General features: G+C 33.1%; 1 protein-coding gene across 1 annotated transcript; it reads left to right on the top strand.

The window, feature by feature from the left end:
• Positions 1–6,302: 6,302 nt before the first annotated feature.
• Positions 6,303–13,337, top strand: LOC144974165 (uncharacterized). The gene is made up of 3 exons (XM_078917084.1): positions 6,303–6,436; positions 8,572–8,681; positions 12,879–13,337. Exons 1-3 carry the CDS (start codon positions 6,367–6,369, stop codon positions 13,023–13,025), a joined length of 327 nt encoding a protein of 108 aa, XP_078773210.1. The 5' UTR covers positions 6,303–6,366; the 3' UTR covers positions 13,026–13,337.
• The last annotated feature ends 718 nt before the right edge of the window (positions 13,338–14,055 follow it).

The following is a 14,055-nucleotide window of genomic DNA, read 5'->3' on the forward strand; positions in this document are numbered from 1 at the left end:
GCCCTAGTTCACTTTGTTGGCGTTGGACACTAAAGACATGTATATAAATTTCCGTTTTGAGGAATGTAATTTAAATTTTTGTATTTATACCATATTTTTCATCTTCCTTCTATTTAGTATATCTTGAATCCGATTAACTCACTCATTAATCATATTTATTCTCATTTCTCATTTATTTGACTTATTGAATACATGCCACAATTTCTTTCTATGGTATCAGATGAAAATGATGGGGATAGAACTTTGGACATTGCCTCGGTCTCCAATGAGCACTTTAGCTCCGCCTTCTTCTGTCTAATGTATCACAATGATATCGTTGTCTGACATCCTATCGTTCCGCCCGGTGAAAAAAGACAATTAAAATTATATTGGATTGGTATCGTCGCCAAAATAAACCCGAAATACTTCAAATGTATTTATAGTGAAAAGAATCAAACGTTTTAATAATAATAATATAATAATAATAATAATATAATAATAATAATAATATATAATAATAATATAATAATAATAATAATAATATAATAATAATAATAATAATATAATAATAATAATAATAATAATAATAATAATAATAATAATAATAATAATAAAAATAATAATAATAATAATGATAATAATAATAATAATAATAATAATAATAATAATAATAAATAATAATAATAAATAATATAATAATAATAATAATAATATAATAATAATAATAATAATAATAATAATATAAATAATAATAATAATAATAATAATATAATAATAATAATAATAATATAATAATGATAATAATAATAATAATAATAATTAATAATAATATAATAATAATAATAATAATAATAATAATAATAATAATAATAATAATATATAATAATAATAAATCTTTTTTATTGCCCTTTTCAAGCAATTCACAATCTAAACACATAACACTATAATTCTCAAAATATACGCCCCCCCCCCCCCACCTCTCATTGTTGGAATCATCTTAAAAAATAAAAAGAACATTTGCCTTTGTCTCATGAAAGTCGGCTTATAAATAACCTATTTTGTAGTATCTAGATTTGATTTTGAAAATAGCTTTCTCAAATTTTAGAGTGTTATGCTAATTTCTTTATTTTCTAGTCGATTTTCTGTTTATATTCATCTACTTTCATAGCATTCCTGTTTGTCTCCTTGTTCTTCCTTACTCCCCTCTTTTTATTTTTTACTTCTTGGACTTCTTAATTCCACCGCCATGTTTCTTTTACAACCTTTTCTCTTCACGAGCTCACCCCTAGCACTTATTTGGCCACTTCACAGATTGTATCAGCGGTTATTTTCCATTCCGTTGGGAAAGCAATACCTAATCTTCGTTTCACCGCTGTAGCGTTATTTCTCTTTGCTCCTCCCTGAAGTATGTTGGATACCCTTTGGACTTTAACAATATTTCAAGTGCAAGTTCTTTATCCAGGATGATACCGATTCTACGAGTATTTCCTTTATAAAACATTTTAAATTCTCCACACACAAAATGTTAATTTTTCTTCTTTCTACTGCATCAGCGATTCCCCTTGATCTCCCTGCCATACTTCCAGCATTCAAACCTCCTATCTTGATTTCCACTCCCATCCGTTTCCTCGTCCAGCTTTTACGCCTTTCCTCTTTTTGTGGGTGACCAGCAGTCACTGAATTTCCACTGCTTCCGGAGGATTGAATACCTTCTGTAATTGATCTTCTGGTGTCCGAGTGAACGTATCTTATTTTCTCGTCTTTGTATATACTGGTCGTCAATGTAGATCATCCATCCTCGCTCTTTTACGTCCCGTAATCCTAAGAATCTGCGGAAATGTACATCCTGCTCCTGAAATAGTTATGCCACCTTTATGTAACTTATTCATCATTAGTACTCCGATAGACTGCTGGTTACATACCACTCCCATTTTGCTTTTGGAATAGAACGAATAGGGGGTTTGATGTTACGACTTTTCTTCCCTATTGACTTCATTGAAAAATAACACTACATATACAAACCAAAAATCTGTATGATTGTATGCTGTATGATTATTATATAAATTAATATAAGTAATATCTTTAATACTCTGTGGTCGCTAGAGTCATTTGGAAGCAAGGCTTACGTATTTAAAAGCTATTTCTATTTTGTTACCTTTTTCATAGGGCGTTGCAAATAACATTCACTGCTTAAATCTACAAAACTACTATAATATATATATATATATATATATATATATATATATATATATATTATATATATATATATATATATATAAAATAACGCCAGAACTAAAACAAGTTGTTGTTGTTTTAATTGCTGTAAATATTGATTGAACCCCCTCCCCTTTTTCCTTTAAGTGATTTGAAGCGATGCAATTGGATTCAACAGTCTGATGAAATGGCGAGCAGCGTTGTTTTAAACAAAGAAAATGGGTACTTTTTATTCTTTATTCTGGCTAGAACTTTTCATATGTCATGTGATCAGAATGTATAAAAGTCAAAACATGATCAATTTATTATGTTTTTCTCCTCTGGATACACTTTTATGCTCGTCGGAGAAGTATTTCATAAGGGCGTCCGCCTTTGTTCCGATAGTTTAGTTTAGAGCCAGTTACTAAGTTACTCTGTGTCATTACGGGGAAAGTGAGGTCACGACTATTAAAGCGTATTGATACTGAGGAATAAAGATGAAAGTGGCTACACTTTATTGTCTAAAACAGCGCAGCTGTATTGTCATGAACTTGACACACTCCCTGTTGTCTGCAGCGAACACTATCCAGCATTTATCATATCGCCTAGTGAATATTATTCACTTTCCGTGAACGTATCACCGATGGTCTTACCTTTCTCCTCTTTCTCCCCTCCCCGGATTATTTTATCTATCATTCTATCTCTCACTCTCCCTTTTCTTCTCTCTATCTTCCTTTCGTTATTCCCTTTCCTCTCAATACTGGTTGGTTTGGAGACAAACGTTAACCAGCCTAAATTAATAACAAGACTCAGTAACCTAATTCATCCCTAAGCCTGGAATGGTTAAGATGAAGCTTGTAAGGAGAAAGAAGAGACCCCCCCCTCACCTCCCCCCACAAAAACACAAAGAACGCAATCAACAACTCTATAAAGAGTTATAAGACTGGGGTAGGTGTAATAGAGATTGATGTATTATTATACAGAATAATTAATGATTATATCGTGTCATAATTTAAGTGCTGTGAGCTGCTGTGTGTGATATGTGACTTTACTTTGGTGCTTTATATTAAATTGTGATTCATGATAGACAAATTGATGCCTTTCGTGTGAGCAGTCTGAAAACGGACGGTCTCCACTGTTATAACAATTTTGATATATTTTATAAAGAATATGAAAATAATGATTTTAACAATTATGATGGTATTACTAATTATAGTAATCATGATAATTAGGATAATAATAAGCTTTTATAATATAGTGCACCTCACCCAGCACCGGGTAGAGGCCGCTGAACGCATTATATGATATTATAATATTTTGTAAACACACATAGGACTGGATCAGGTTCCTCTTGGGCGAAAACTCTACAACCCTGTTCGATTGGCTGAGCCAATAAAACTCGCCGCCTTCACTTGGACAAGCTGTTACGCCTGAGTTAACTTGTCCACATATTTTTCAGTCTTGATAGGCTCCTGGTAGATCCCGACTAACCCCTGATACGTTGTACTGTACTATATATACTTCTATACCCAACCAATGGACTGCCAATTGGATTCAATAGTCTGATGTCACGTCGCCCAGCAACGGCGGCCATCGTGGTTCTAAACAAAGAAAATCGTTACATTTTATTCTTCATGCCGGCTAGAACTTTTCATGTCTTGTGATCAGAATGTTTAAAAATCAAAACATGATCAGATTTATAATGTTTTTCTTCCCCTCTGGATACACTTTTATGCTCGTCGGATAAATATTTTATAAGGGCGTCCGCCATTGTTCCGATAGTTTAGAGCCAGATACTAAGTTACCCTGCGTCATTACGAGGGAAGTGACGTTACGACTGTTGAAGCGTATTGTTACCTGGTGTGACCACTTGTTTGTACTGCCATGTCAACCACAGAGCGAGTGCGACCCTATGAGGGAGATTCACTCATAGTCCACCACCATTGATCAAAGACAAAGTTAAGACACCCAACACTGACGATCCATTTATATTACCAACGGGGCAGTGATGAAACAACCCTCTTTTTTGTTTTGTTTTGTACATATTTGATTCGTTAATTTATTTATATAAAATGTCATAACCTATTTTCCTCTCAGCGTGAGTCATTAGAGTTTTCTCTCTTTTTTTTTTTTTTGGGTGGGACCAGAATTTAACTGAATACAATTGTACTGACTTATCAACAAACATTACGCGTATTGGTTTTCAGAAAACCAAGGTTTGACTTCACACTTGCTTCGAAGATTAGATTGGCTTCCGGTTGAGAAAATGGTCATTTAAATTGTGTGTCTTAGTTAATCAATGTCTAGAAAACGTTACCGCTCCCCGGAAAAAAAACAAAACAACAAAATATTCAACAAACCACCCTTTACTTTTCTCCCATTATCCCATATGTTTGACTGACTCACAAATTGGTAAAAAAAAGTGGGGTCAAGAGCCTTTTTGTGACTCGTCAAATCAGTCAGAGCGAACTAGAAAATTGGATTTTAAGTAAAAATTATCAAATTTGGGAATTTTGTGTGATGTTTTGAAGTTATATAAAGAAACAAAACTCACTTTAGTCAATGTATACATTAGACTCTATCTTAACTCAAATTCTATAAATTATGATTTTAACTGAATTTTAAGCTTAAAGTTCATCCCGACATAATAGGTACCGATTTGAGATGATTGGTCAAATTAGCATTTCTATTATGTGAAAGCAGCATTTGAGTATACCATGTCCGTCTTTAGATTAACATACACCTTTTAGCATGGTGAAAACAAACTTTGGAAACGCGCTATTAAACTTAAACTTGCGTATTTATATAAAGCAACATCAACTAAACATGCTAAAAGCGCTTTACAATGGGTCCTTAGCAAACTGCAACATTTAACATGTAGAACGAGACATGACGCCTGTTAAGGCGATATTACAATTTTTATTCCCGACAGAGATAACGCTGTTTTAACGGACATGTACTCATTTTACCCCTGAGTACGATGAAAGAGTATAAGTAAAGAGCCTGTCCAAGGATTTAACGATGCGCCGCTCATAGCAGGATTCAAGCCCAGGGCCTTCAGGTCCGAATGTATGTGTCATACCACTAGACCACATAGCCTTTATACTACCCATGGAGTTTAAACTTATTTCCATTTAATAAGCTTCAATATTTTTTAAAATAACATGTCATTGTTGACAGTTCTGTTGTCCGCAGACAGAAGGAAATGCTTTCTTTTGTCAAATTAACCCTCTCCTTACAACCTATTGGAAAATCGTCACCATTTGTTACGATGCAACCGTCTCTTTTCTCATCCAGATTTATGTATTTTTGCTATAGTTATAAAACCTTGATATTCTGTAATAGAGCCCATATTGGCGAAGAATATTATGTATAGAATGTTATTTTTGCTTTTCTGTTTGAGAAAGATTTGTCTGTTTTTGTGTTGGGTGTGTGTGAAGATTTGGGGAAAATTCTGAAAATGGCTGGTAAGGAGAGGGTTAATACACTCAATGTTTCCGAGATCAAACCATCAAACGCCGTTGCGATGTTGACTGAATAATAGGAATGCATTGTTTGATTGACGCGTTCAATTTAAACTTCTATTGTATCTCAAGTAACACTTTCAAAGGCCACTGGCAGTTATGAATTCATTCGTCTGCATTGTTGTAATAACAATATGAAACAATAGTTGAGGTTTCTATCTTAAAAGATCGTAAATGCACATTTTCTTAAAATGAGGTCGGTATGCGCATTGAATTAAAAGATCTCGGTGTGATATTATTACAATGATGAGTAGCATATCTAATGTCGTTCGAAAACCTGTCTAAAACAATATGAGTTTTAAAAACATTGATAGACTTTTCTTTTACTTTCCTGAACATTTAGCAAAAGTGTATATATGTTATTTTAATATAAAACTCCACAGTTAATATGTCATTCGGTATCGACCATCGGTCGCGAGAATAATAGCCTATTATACCGATGTTTTCCACTCGACTTGATCAGAATTGTTGTTGTAAAAAAAAAAATAAAGAAGACGAAGAAGAGCGTTCTCCCCCCCACCCCCAACATCCCCAATATTAAATCCTTCTAATATTCTTTCTACAAACAAACCCACTTTATTCTGTATTAGTTAATTGAAAAATTATTGCAACAACCTCGATATTCGGGGTTTAAACTCATTCATGTCTATTTCATGTCGTTCTGAAAAAAATGCCTGAATATAATTCACATCTTATACATTTGATTGCTGGTGTATTTATTTCGTTGGCTTGCTCTCCCTGTGAGTATGATTAAGAAAGTTATAATATAATAATACAGGGACGTGTTCAACGGGCGTTTCTTTGCGTTCAAAACTGAAGATCATAAATTCTTATTTTATTTTTAAAAGTTAAGAAATTAGGGAGCATTCACCGAGGGAGACTGATTTTTTGGGATGCTTTTATTTCCTGTATTTTCCTTTCTTGCTTTGTCTGGCATTTTTCATACACACTTGTTCAGATCTATAAAAATGTTATGTTGCCAACGTTGTGTCAAAAATGAAATAAATTGCTTATCTTCTCTCATCGGGTAATAAACATAAATGAATATAACATCTTCAAAAAAAAAAAAAAAAGAACACACAAACAAACAGGGAACGTTTCGGGCTCAAAACCCTTCTTCAGCGAACAATCTTCCATATAATCCAAAGTGCATCTTTAAAAGATTCAATATTGCTCAAAAACTTGATGCCTGCAGGAAGTAAATATGATTGTCAACATTATATGTTCATTCACCCTGATCAATGCGCTTTTGACCTAATTGTATTCTCATTTTTAAGAAGTCTTAGGCTTGATACCTTTTTTTGGCAAGATGGGGCTCTTTTTAATCGATTGATCTTAATTTTTCTGACCAAAATTATTATTATTACTATTATTATTATTATTATTATTATTATTATTATTATTATTATTATTATTATTATTATTATTATTATTATTATTATTATTATTATTATTATTATTATTATTATTATTATTATTATTATTATTATTATTATTATTATTATTATTATTATTATATGTAGATGTATGGGATGGGGAGAGAACGGTCTTTTTCATCTTTTATTTTTCATCCATCAATATAACAATAAATGTTATATTATTGTTATATTATATTAATATGTAGTAATGTAATATTTGATATGTCGAGAGAGAGAGAGAGAGAGAGAGAGAGAGAGAGAGAGAGAGAGAGAGAGAGGAAGTAAGAATAGAGGAAGAGAGAGATAGAGAGAGAGAGAAAGAGAGGGAGAGAATGTGTATGTATATGTGAGAGAGAGAAAGAGAGAAAGAAAGAGAGAGAGAGAGAGAGAGAGAGAGAGAGAGAGAGAGAGAGGCAGAGAGAGAGAGAGAGAGAGAAGTAGAGAAAGAGAGAAAGAGAAAGATATATATATATATATACATATATATATATATATATATATATATATATAGAGAGAGAGAGAGAGAGAGAGAGAGAGAGAGAGGGAGGGATGGAGAAGAGGAATGTTGTGTGAAAGAGAATAGGTCAGATTAAAATGTATTGAAGGGGGAGTGATTGGTTCGAGTAACTCAGTAAAGGTCTTCGATGTGGGTAAATTTGAAATGTCTGAATTTCGATGCATTAAAACATTATGTTCCATGTTTAAAAGATGTCTAAGTGCATTGTGAAGTAAATTTGTTATGAGGATCATATTATTATGATATCCACATAATATGTCTATTAATGCTTATTATACTGGGTGGGGTTCCTGACCTCCCATAGTGGGCAGGCACTTGCTATGTCTTCTTTCCCACTGTATCTGTTTTCCAATTGCTTCTGTCTTTGTCTTGGAATGAGATTACTTGGTTTTGTCCTGGCCGGAATCCTTGGCTGGGAGGGAAATAGTCGAATGTATAGTTATAGTTTTGGGAGATGATCATTTTTTCCTTGTAAATCATCTGTTATGTTCTGTTATTTTTTTATTCTTAACATATGATTTGTAAACATTTGAGTGTATTCTTCTTAGTGAGGACTTGTGCTGGTATCTGGGTGAGACTTTAGGTGATCTCAAACTAAGTACACGGATAGTGTGCTCTTGGATTCTACATCGAATGCTTATTTGAACCATCCCTCTTTGTCTTACTTTTTCATAAAGTCTTTTTAATTGTACATCTAGAATGTTTTTACTATCCAATTCTCTTCCTTTTTACAGGCGCTGATATGACCTAAATGTGTTGCAAGTGCCGTAAAACCCTTAAAAACAAAAACAATGCTTATTATATTTGTTCGAGCAATGTAAACTACTGAACATTTTCCATTTTGTGGGCAATAAAAGTTATTACGATTATCATTATTTATTACTACCGTTACTATTTATACCAATCTCTTCATTTTATGTGTTCCACTATGTCAATACAGCAACTGTCTGTGTTAGAGTACCCTGCCCAGAATGGGATGGAGCCTGGTACGTTCAGGGGAAATGCTTCAAACTATTCACAGACAAACAACGCAACTGGTTTGACTCCAAGGTAATTTTCTTACAAGTATAGTAATGACGCAGTACATTTATATAAAATACTCACAACATCAGCCAGCGAAATTTGACATACCAACTTACAATACTCTGTGCAACCTTACATGTTCATAGACTGATTGATATAATTTGCTAAGAATATATCACTAACAGACTGTCTAAAAATAATAACAAAGAGCTGAGTGATGCCAATTTCGTGCCTTCTATACATAGCCATTCCTTGCAGAGAGTCAAATTTTGATAAACAATATTTTGAGAATAATGATTTTACAACTTTTCATCTGTCGAATACAAAAAAAAAAAAAATTAAAAAAATTGAGCATTTATATAGCGCAATATCCACTTAACGTGCTCAATGCGCTTTACAAGGGGTCCCTGGTCAACAGCAATATTTAACATGAAGGACGAGACATGACGCCTGTTAGGCGATATTACAATTTTTCGGACAAAGACAACGCTGTTAACGGCCAGGTACTCATTTTACACCTGAGTACGGTGAGAGAATGTGAGTAAAGAGTCTTTTCCAAGGACTCAACTATGCGCCGAGTGAGGCTCGAACCCAGGACCTTCCGATCCGAAAGCGAGTGTCATACCACTAGACCACATAGCCGTACAAAAAAAACAAAAAAAAAAAAAAAAAACAAAACAAAAAACAAAACAAAACAAACAAAAAAAAAATCGAAAAAACCCCCCCCCCCCACAAAAAAAAAACAAAAAAAAAAACAAAACAAAAAAACAAAACAAAAAAAAAACCAAACAACAAACCCCTACCCCCACCCCCCCCCCCAAAAAAAAAAAAAAAAACACACACAAAAAGCAAAACAAACAAACAAACAACGGTATTAGCGCCTCACAAACGTAATGTCTCGTCATACATGTTACATGTAAATGTTGGCTTGTAACCCACAAGTAAAACGCCTATGAATCGACGTATGTTCATTTGCTCATTTGTATACCTGGCTATAAACACATTAAGCCCCTCAATGGTGTGTTCTCTCTCCTCGTCTCTTTACGGTTTATACAAATGACTGTACAAGTGACTTGGTCCCAATTTTAAAATTTTCTGACGACACTGCCCTTCAAGGGTTAATATATAAAGACGATGAAACGGCATACAGATCTGAGATCGACAGATTTGTTGGTTGGTGTGAAGATAACTCCCTGAAATTAAATGTAGGAAAAACCAAAGAAATGATTTTTGATTTTAGAAAGAACACAAAGTCCATCAGTCCGCTCAAAATTAACAATCAAGCTCTTGAGCAAGTCTCGGTTTACAAATATTTGGGTAATTAATTGACAATAAATTGCAGTGACATTTACAAACCGATGCTGTTATATCTAAATTGAACAAAAGAATGTATTTTATTCGGAAACTTTCAGAATTTGACATAGACAAAACGTTATGCACCCTTTTTTATAGATCCGTTTTGGAGACCGTTATTACTTTTTGTATTACAGCATGGTGTGGAAATGCGACATTAAGAAAATTGATCGGATAATTGATAAAGCCAAGAGTTATACTCACCCAATTTCCAAAGTGGATGAACTGTTCAAGAGATTTTGTCTAAGTAAAATGGAGAAAGTTATGAAGGATGGCGATCACCCCCTTCACAAATATATTATGTTCTCCATGAGGAGCCGTCGCCTTATCTATAAAAACAAAGACAACACGTCACCCTTATTCATTTTTGCCAAAAGGTGTTCGAATTTTTAACGCGCAACTGTGATTTAAATTAAATACTAGATAGATATCTTTTAAATATACACATACAAGTTCGGACTAAAGGTCAGAGATATGGCCTATCTCAATTCATCAAATAAATATATAAAGTGTTGCTATTGGTTCTTGGTTGTATATTTTTACATTTTTATGCATTTGCATATATATATATATATATACATTGTCGCCATATATTCTCAACTTTGTGTTTATACATTTTCATGCATGCCACGTCTATAAACGAATTTCCATGTTTTGGGATTAATAAAGTATATCTTATATTATCTAATCTTATGAAATGGATGAAGCTATATAAAATCTCACGTTGTTTTAACTAATATTCCCATCGGTCAGGCAAATATCTGCCCAGAGAGACAAGCATAGGCCATGTAGTATTATAATGTACATCTAATTTGTCCTGACCACGCTTTAACTCTATGGACTTCAACACTAGAAATTGAATGAAAGCTTATTCCAGGTTCCATACCAACGATCGGTGATGGGTGGATGTTGGCAGACTTAGGACCAACATCTGCATAATATAAAGGAAGAGAAGTCGTGACGTCACACCTTCTACTTTTCTGGTTACAAAATTATTGGAAGTTATATAACCAGTCCTTCGGAGGACTAATAATAAATAGGTTACATAATGAATCACAAGGTGGCATAACAATTTTAGTAGCAGGATATAAAGGCAAATAAATTCTAAGGATGACGGGACTTAAAACGATGAATGATCTTTATTGACGACCAGCATATTTAGACTAGAAACTAAGATGCCATCACTCTAAAACTTGAAGATTATGAAGTCAATCATCCGGAGATAGGAACCAGTTTTTGACATCACACTTTTGATCCATATTGCCGACACCTTGTATCAATGGAGAATGTCGTTGACGCCATCTGCACGTGTACTGATCCATTCGGAATATGAACCTGTGTAAAAGATCGTTCTTGTAACATTCGACACAACCCCGCCCCCCCATCAATATTGTAGGATTCTTCTTCTTCTTCTTCTTCTTCTTCTTCTTCTTCTTCTTCTTCTTCTTCTTCTTCTTCTTCTTCTTCTTCTTCTTCTTCTTCTTCTTCTTCTTCTTCTTCTTCTTCCTCCTTTATTTCCAAACCACCTCTGGTGTATTGCCGCAAATGTAGATGTCTTGATATTTTAAGTCTCGGGATGTTTTGTGTGTGATATCATTGAATGCGCCTAGATATCTGTAAAGTTTTACCTGGTGTTTGTATTAACATTGATAGGTGGTATGGAGGGAAAAAACGATTGTTCGTGGCTTTGTTTATATATCTCGGGAGTTATATTGACTCGAGTGTGGAGCACTGAGTTTTTCGAGGTGATTGCTGGATGTCAATTAAATCCCGATATTAGTCAGAAATAGTCTCATTACACCCAATTCTCCTCTGAGAATAACTCATAAAAATAAGAAATGGTGAAACTTGAATGGTTGTTACTTTAGGAATTAATTAAAGAAATGATTTAATCTAGTTTTGAAGGAAATTAATCACAAGTTATTGAAATACAATTGTTTTGGCGTAAAATGCAACGGCTAAATATTCATGAAGTAAACACAATCAATGCATATTTAAATCATTTTGTGGAGGAGTTACTTTATCTGACAAAATATGATTATTAGTTAGGAATTGGATTTTTTAAAACTCGAATGTAAAAGTGCATATTGTCTATTAAAAGTCTGTCGACTATTCATCTCAAGAGCCTTAAGTCAGTAAGTCGGTCAAAGTCTATTAAATTGTTTTATTTGTTTAATATTATTACATACTTCGGGTAAATTGTAATATTTCGTTTAAGTAAAAAATTTAATGTAATTAGATAGACTTATTAATGATATAAAATGTCTAAAAAAAGACATATTTTCCTCAAATCCCAGTTTTCAAAGGGGAATAACCAAATTCTAATTTTGGAATTTATGGATCAATGTTAGATTGACGTTATTGATATTAATTTCTTCCAAATTATTCTGCTATTTTAAATATATCTGTTTGCTTATGAGTTGCTAAGTATAGTGCACTGTTTAAGGTAATATTCGACTGTGGCATGAAATAATTGGTGATTTTTGTGTTAGAAATTCCTGTTCATAGCATAAGTAAATCACTTTGTGCATTACGTCATCAATCGCTACAAGTGTTTGCATGCTATGTCATCAATCTTTTGATATCACTTTTTATCCGATCCCATTTTGATAGAGATAAAAGGGCAGGAGGTGTTACCATAAAATATTTTGAACATTTGTGGAAACAGTTATCAGTTTCTCCAAAGAGGAGGAGAAATAGAACAACAACTTTGATTCAAAGATTCAAATTTTGGTGAAAAAATCCAAATCAGACAAAATTTGGTCCCAAAAATTATGTATGCCGACTGTATTTGTATAAGTCGATTCAATACATTCTTAAATTTTGGAAATTTTACGAGAGTTCTTATGACATTTTGTTTTCTTTTGTCAGCAATTCTGCAAGACACAGCTTGGATCTATATTGGCGGAACCCAGAACGCTGGAGCAGGCTAAATTATTGTTGTCAAAGGAATTCCGAGGGATTCTTGATGGCAAGCATAAAAAATTATTTAATTTATTAAAGATAACCACAATATAAATATGGTATTTAAGAGTTAAATATACCAATTGGCCTTTACACACCGTGTGAAGAAAGATGCATCAAATCGACATTGTTAACAACTATGAATCGAAAGCATAAGGTTGAATGAGAAAGAGAAGCATGAAATTTAATTATTAGAATCGGAAAAAAAATCTACAAAAAAAAAAAAATCTAAAAGAAAAGAAAATATTTCATCGATCTTGAGGACAGACACATTTATATCAACAATCATAACAAATTATCTTTTACAATAAAAATCATATTTTAAAGAGTACAGTTCCCTATCTATGGCATTTTGAAAGCATTTATAGTTCCTGCATTTTTCCTATTGTAATTTAGACTATTCCATGTTTGTATTGTTCCTGCAATAAATGAATGTTGGCGAATGGATGCATTGCATCTGGAAATAGATATTTAAAAGTAATCACCTCAAGTGAATCGTATTCATGAATAAGTAAAAAACAATCTTTGTAATCAATATTATCTATACCATGAACTGGTTTATACAGCTGGATAAGGTCCCCTCGTTTTCTTCTATACTTTAAAGTCGGAAGTTTAAAAACCATTCATCTTTCGCGGTAAGACATATTCTAACTCAGTGAGCAATCTTGTAGCGCGTCTTTGGACATTTTCTAAAAGTACTGGCTATCTTTTAAATGAAGGTTTCCATATTATGCAATTTGCATACTTAAAGAGAGGCCTAATGGCTGACTTATTTGTTGTTATGTACACTCTTATTTCAATTTTTGATAGTCTTGTTTTCCTAATGTGTATTCGCGGTGTAAAACAATAAAGGCACAATGAAATTGAAGGTTCCTAACTATTAATTGTAAATGTGTTTAAGCCATATGTAAATGAGATTGTATTCATTCTTTTAACTCCCACTAAGAATGAGTAATTGTGAATTTTAATGGTTTGGTTGTAGTAGTAACGTCTATTCGCCATTTATATTTTTCTATATTGTCAGCTTGAATGACAATTTGACCCAAAAAGGAAAAAAGAGTTGGATTAATATTCATGCCCACCA

The sequence above is a fragment of the Berghia stephanieae genome, chromosome 5, assembly GCF_034508935.2.
Source record: "Berghia stephanieae isolate SIO BIC M18660-M18661 chromosome 5, UCSD_Bste_1.3, whole genome shotgun sequence".
NCBI lineage: Eukaryota > Metazoa > Mollusca > Gastropoda > Nudibranchia > Aeolidiidae > Berghia > Berghia stephanieae.

Coding starts and splice junctions, on each gene's coding strand:
- LOC144974165 (XM_078917084.1), top strand. CDS start 6,367: ATGCCTGAATATAATTCACATCTTATACATTTGATTGCTGGTGTATTT. Junction 6,437..8,571: donor TTCGTTGGCTTGCTCTCCCT/GTGAGTATGATT, acceptor ATGTCAATACAG/CAACTGTCTGTGTTAGAGTA. Junction 8,682..12,878: donor GCAACTGGTTTGACTCCAAG/GTAATTTTCTTA, acceptor TTCTTTTGTCAG/CAATTCTGCAAGACACAGCT.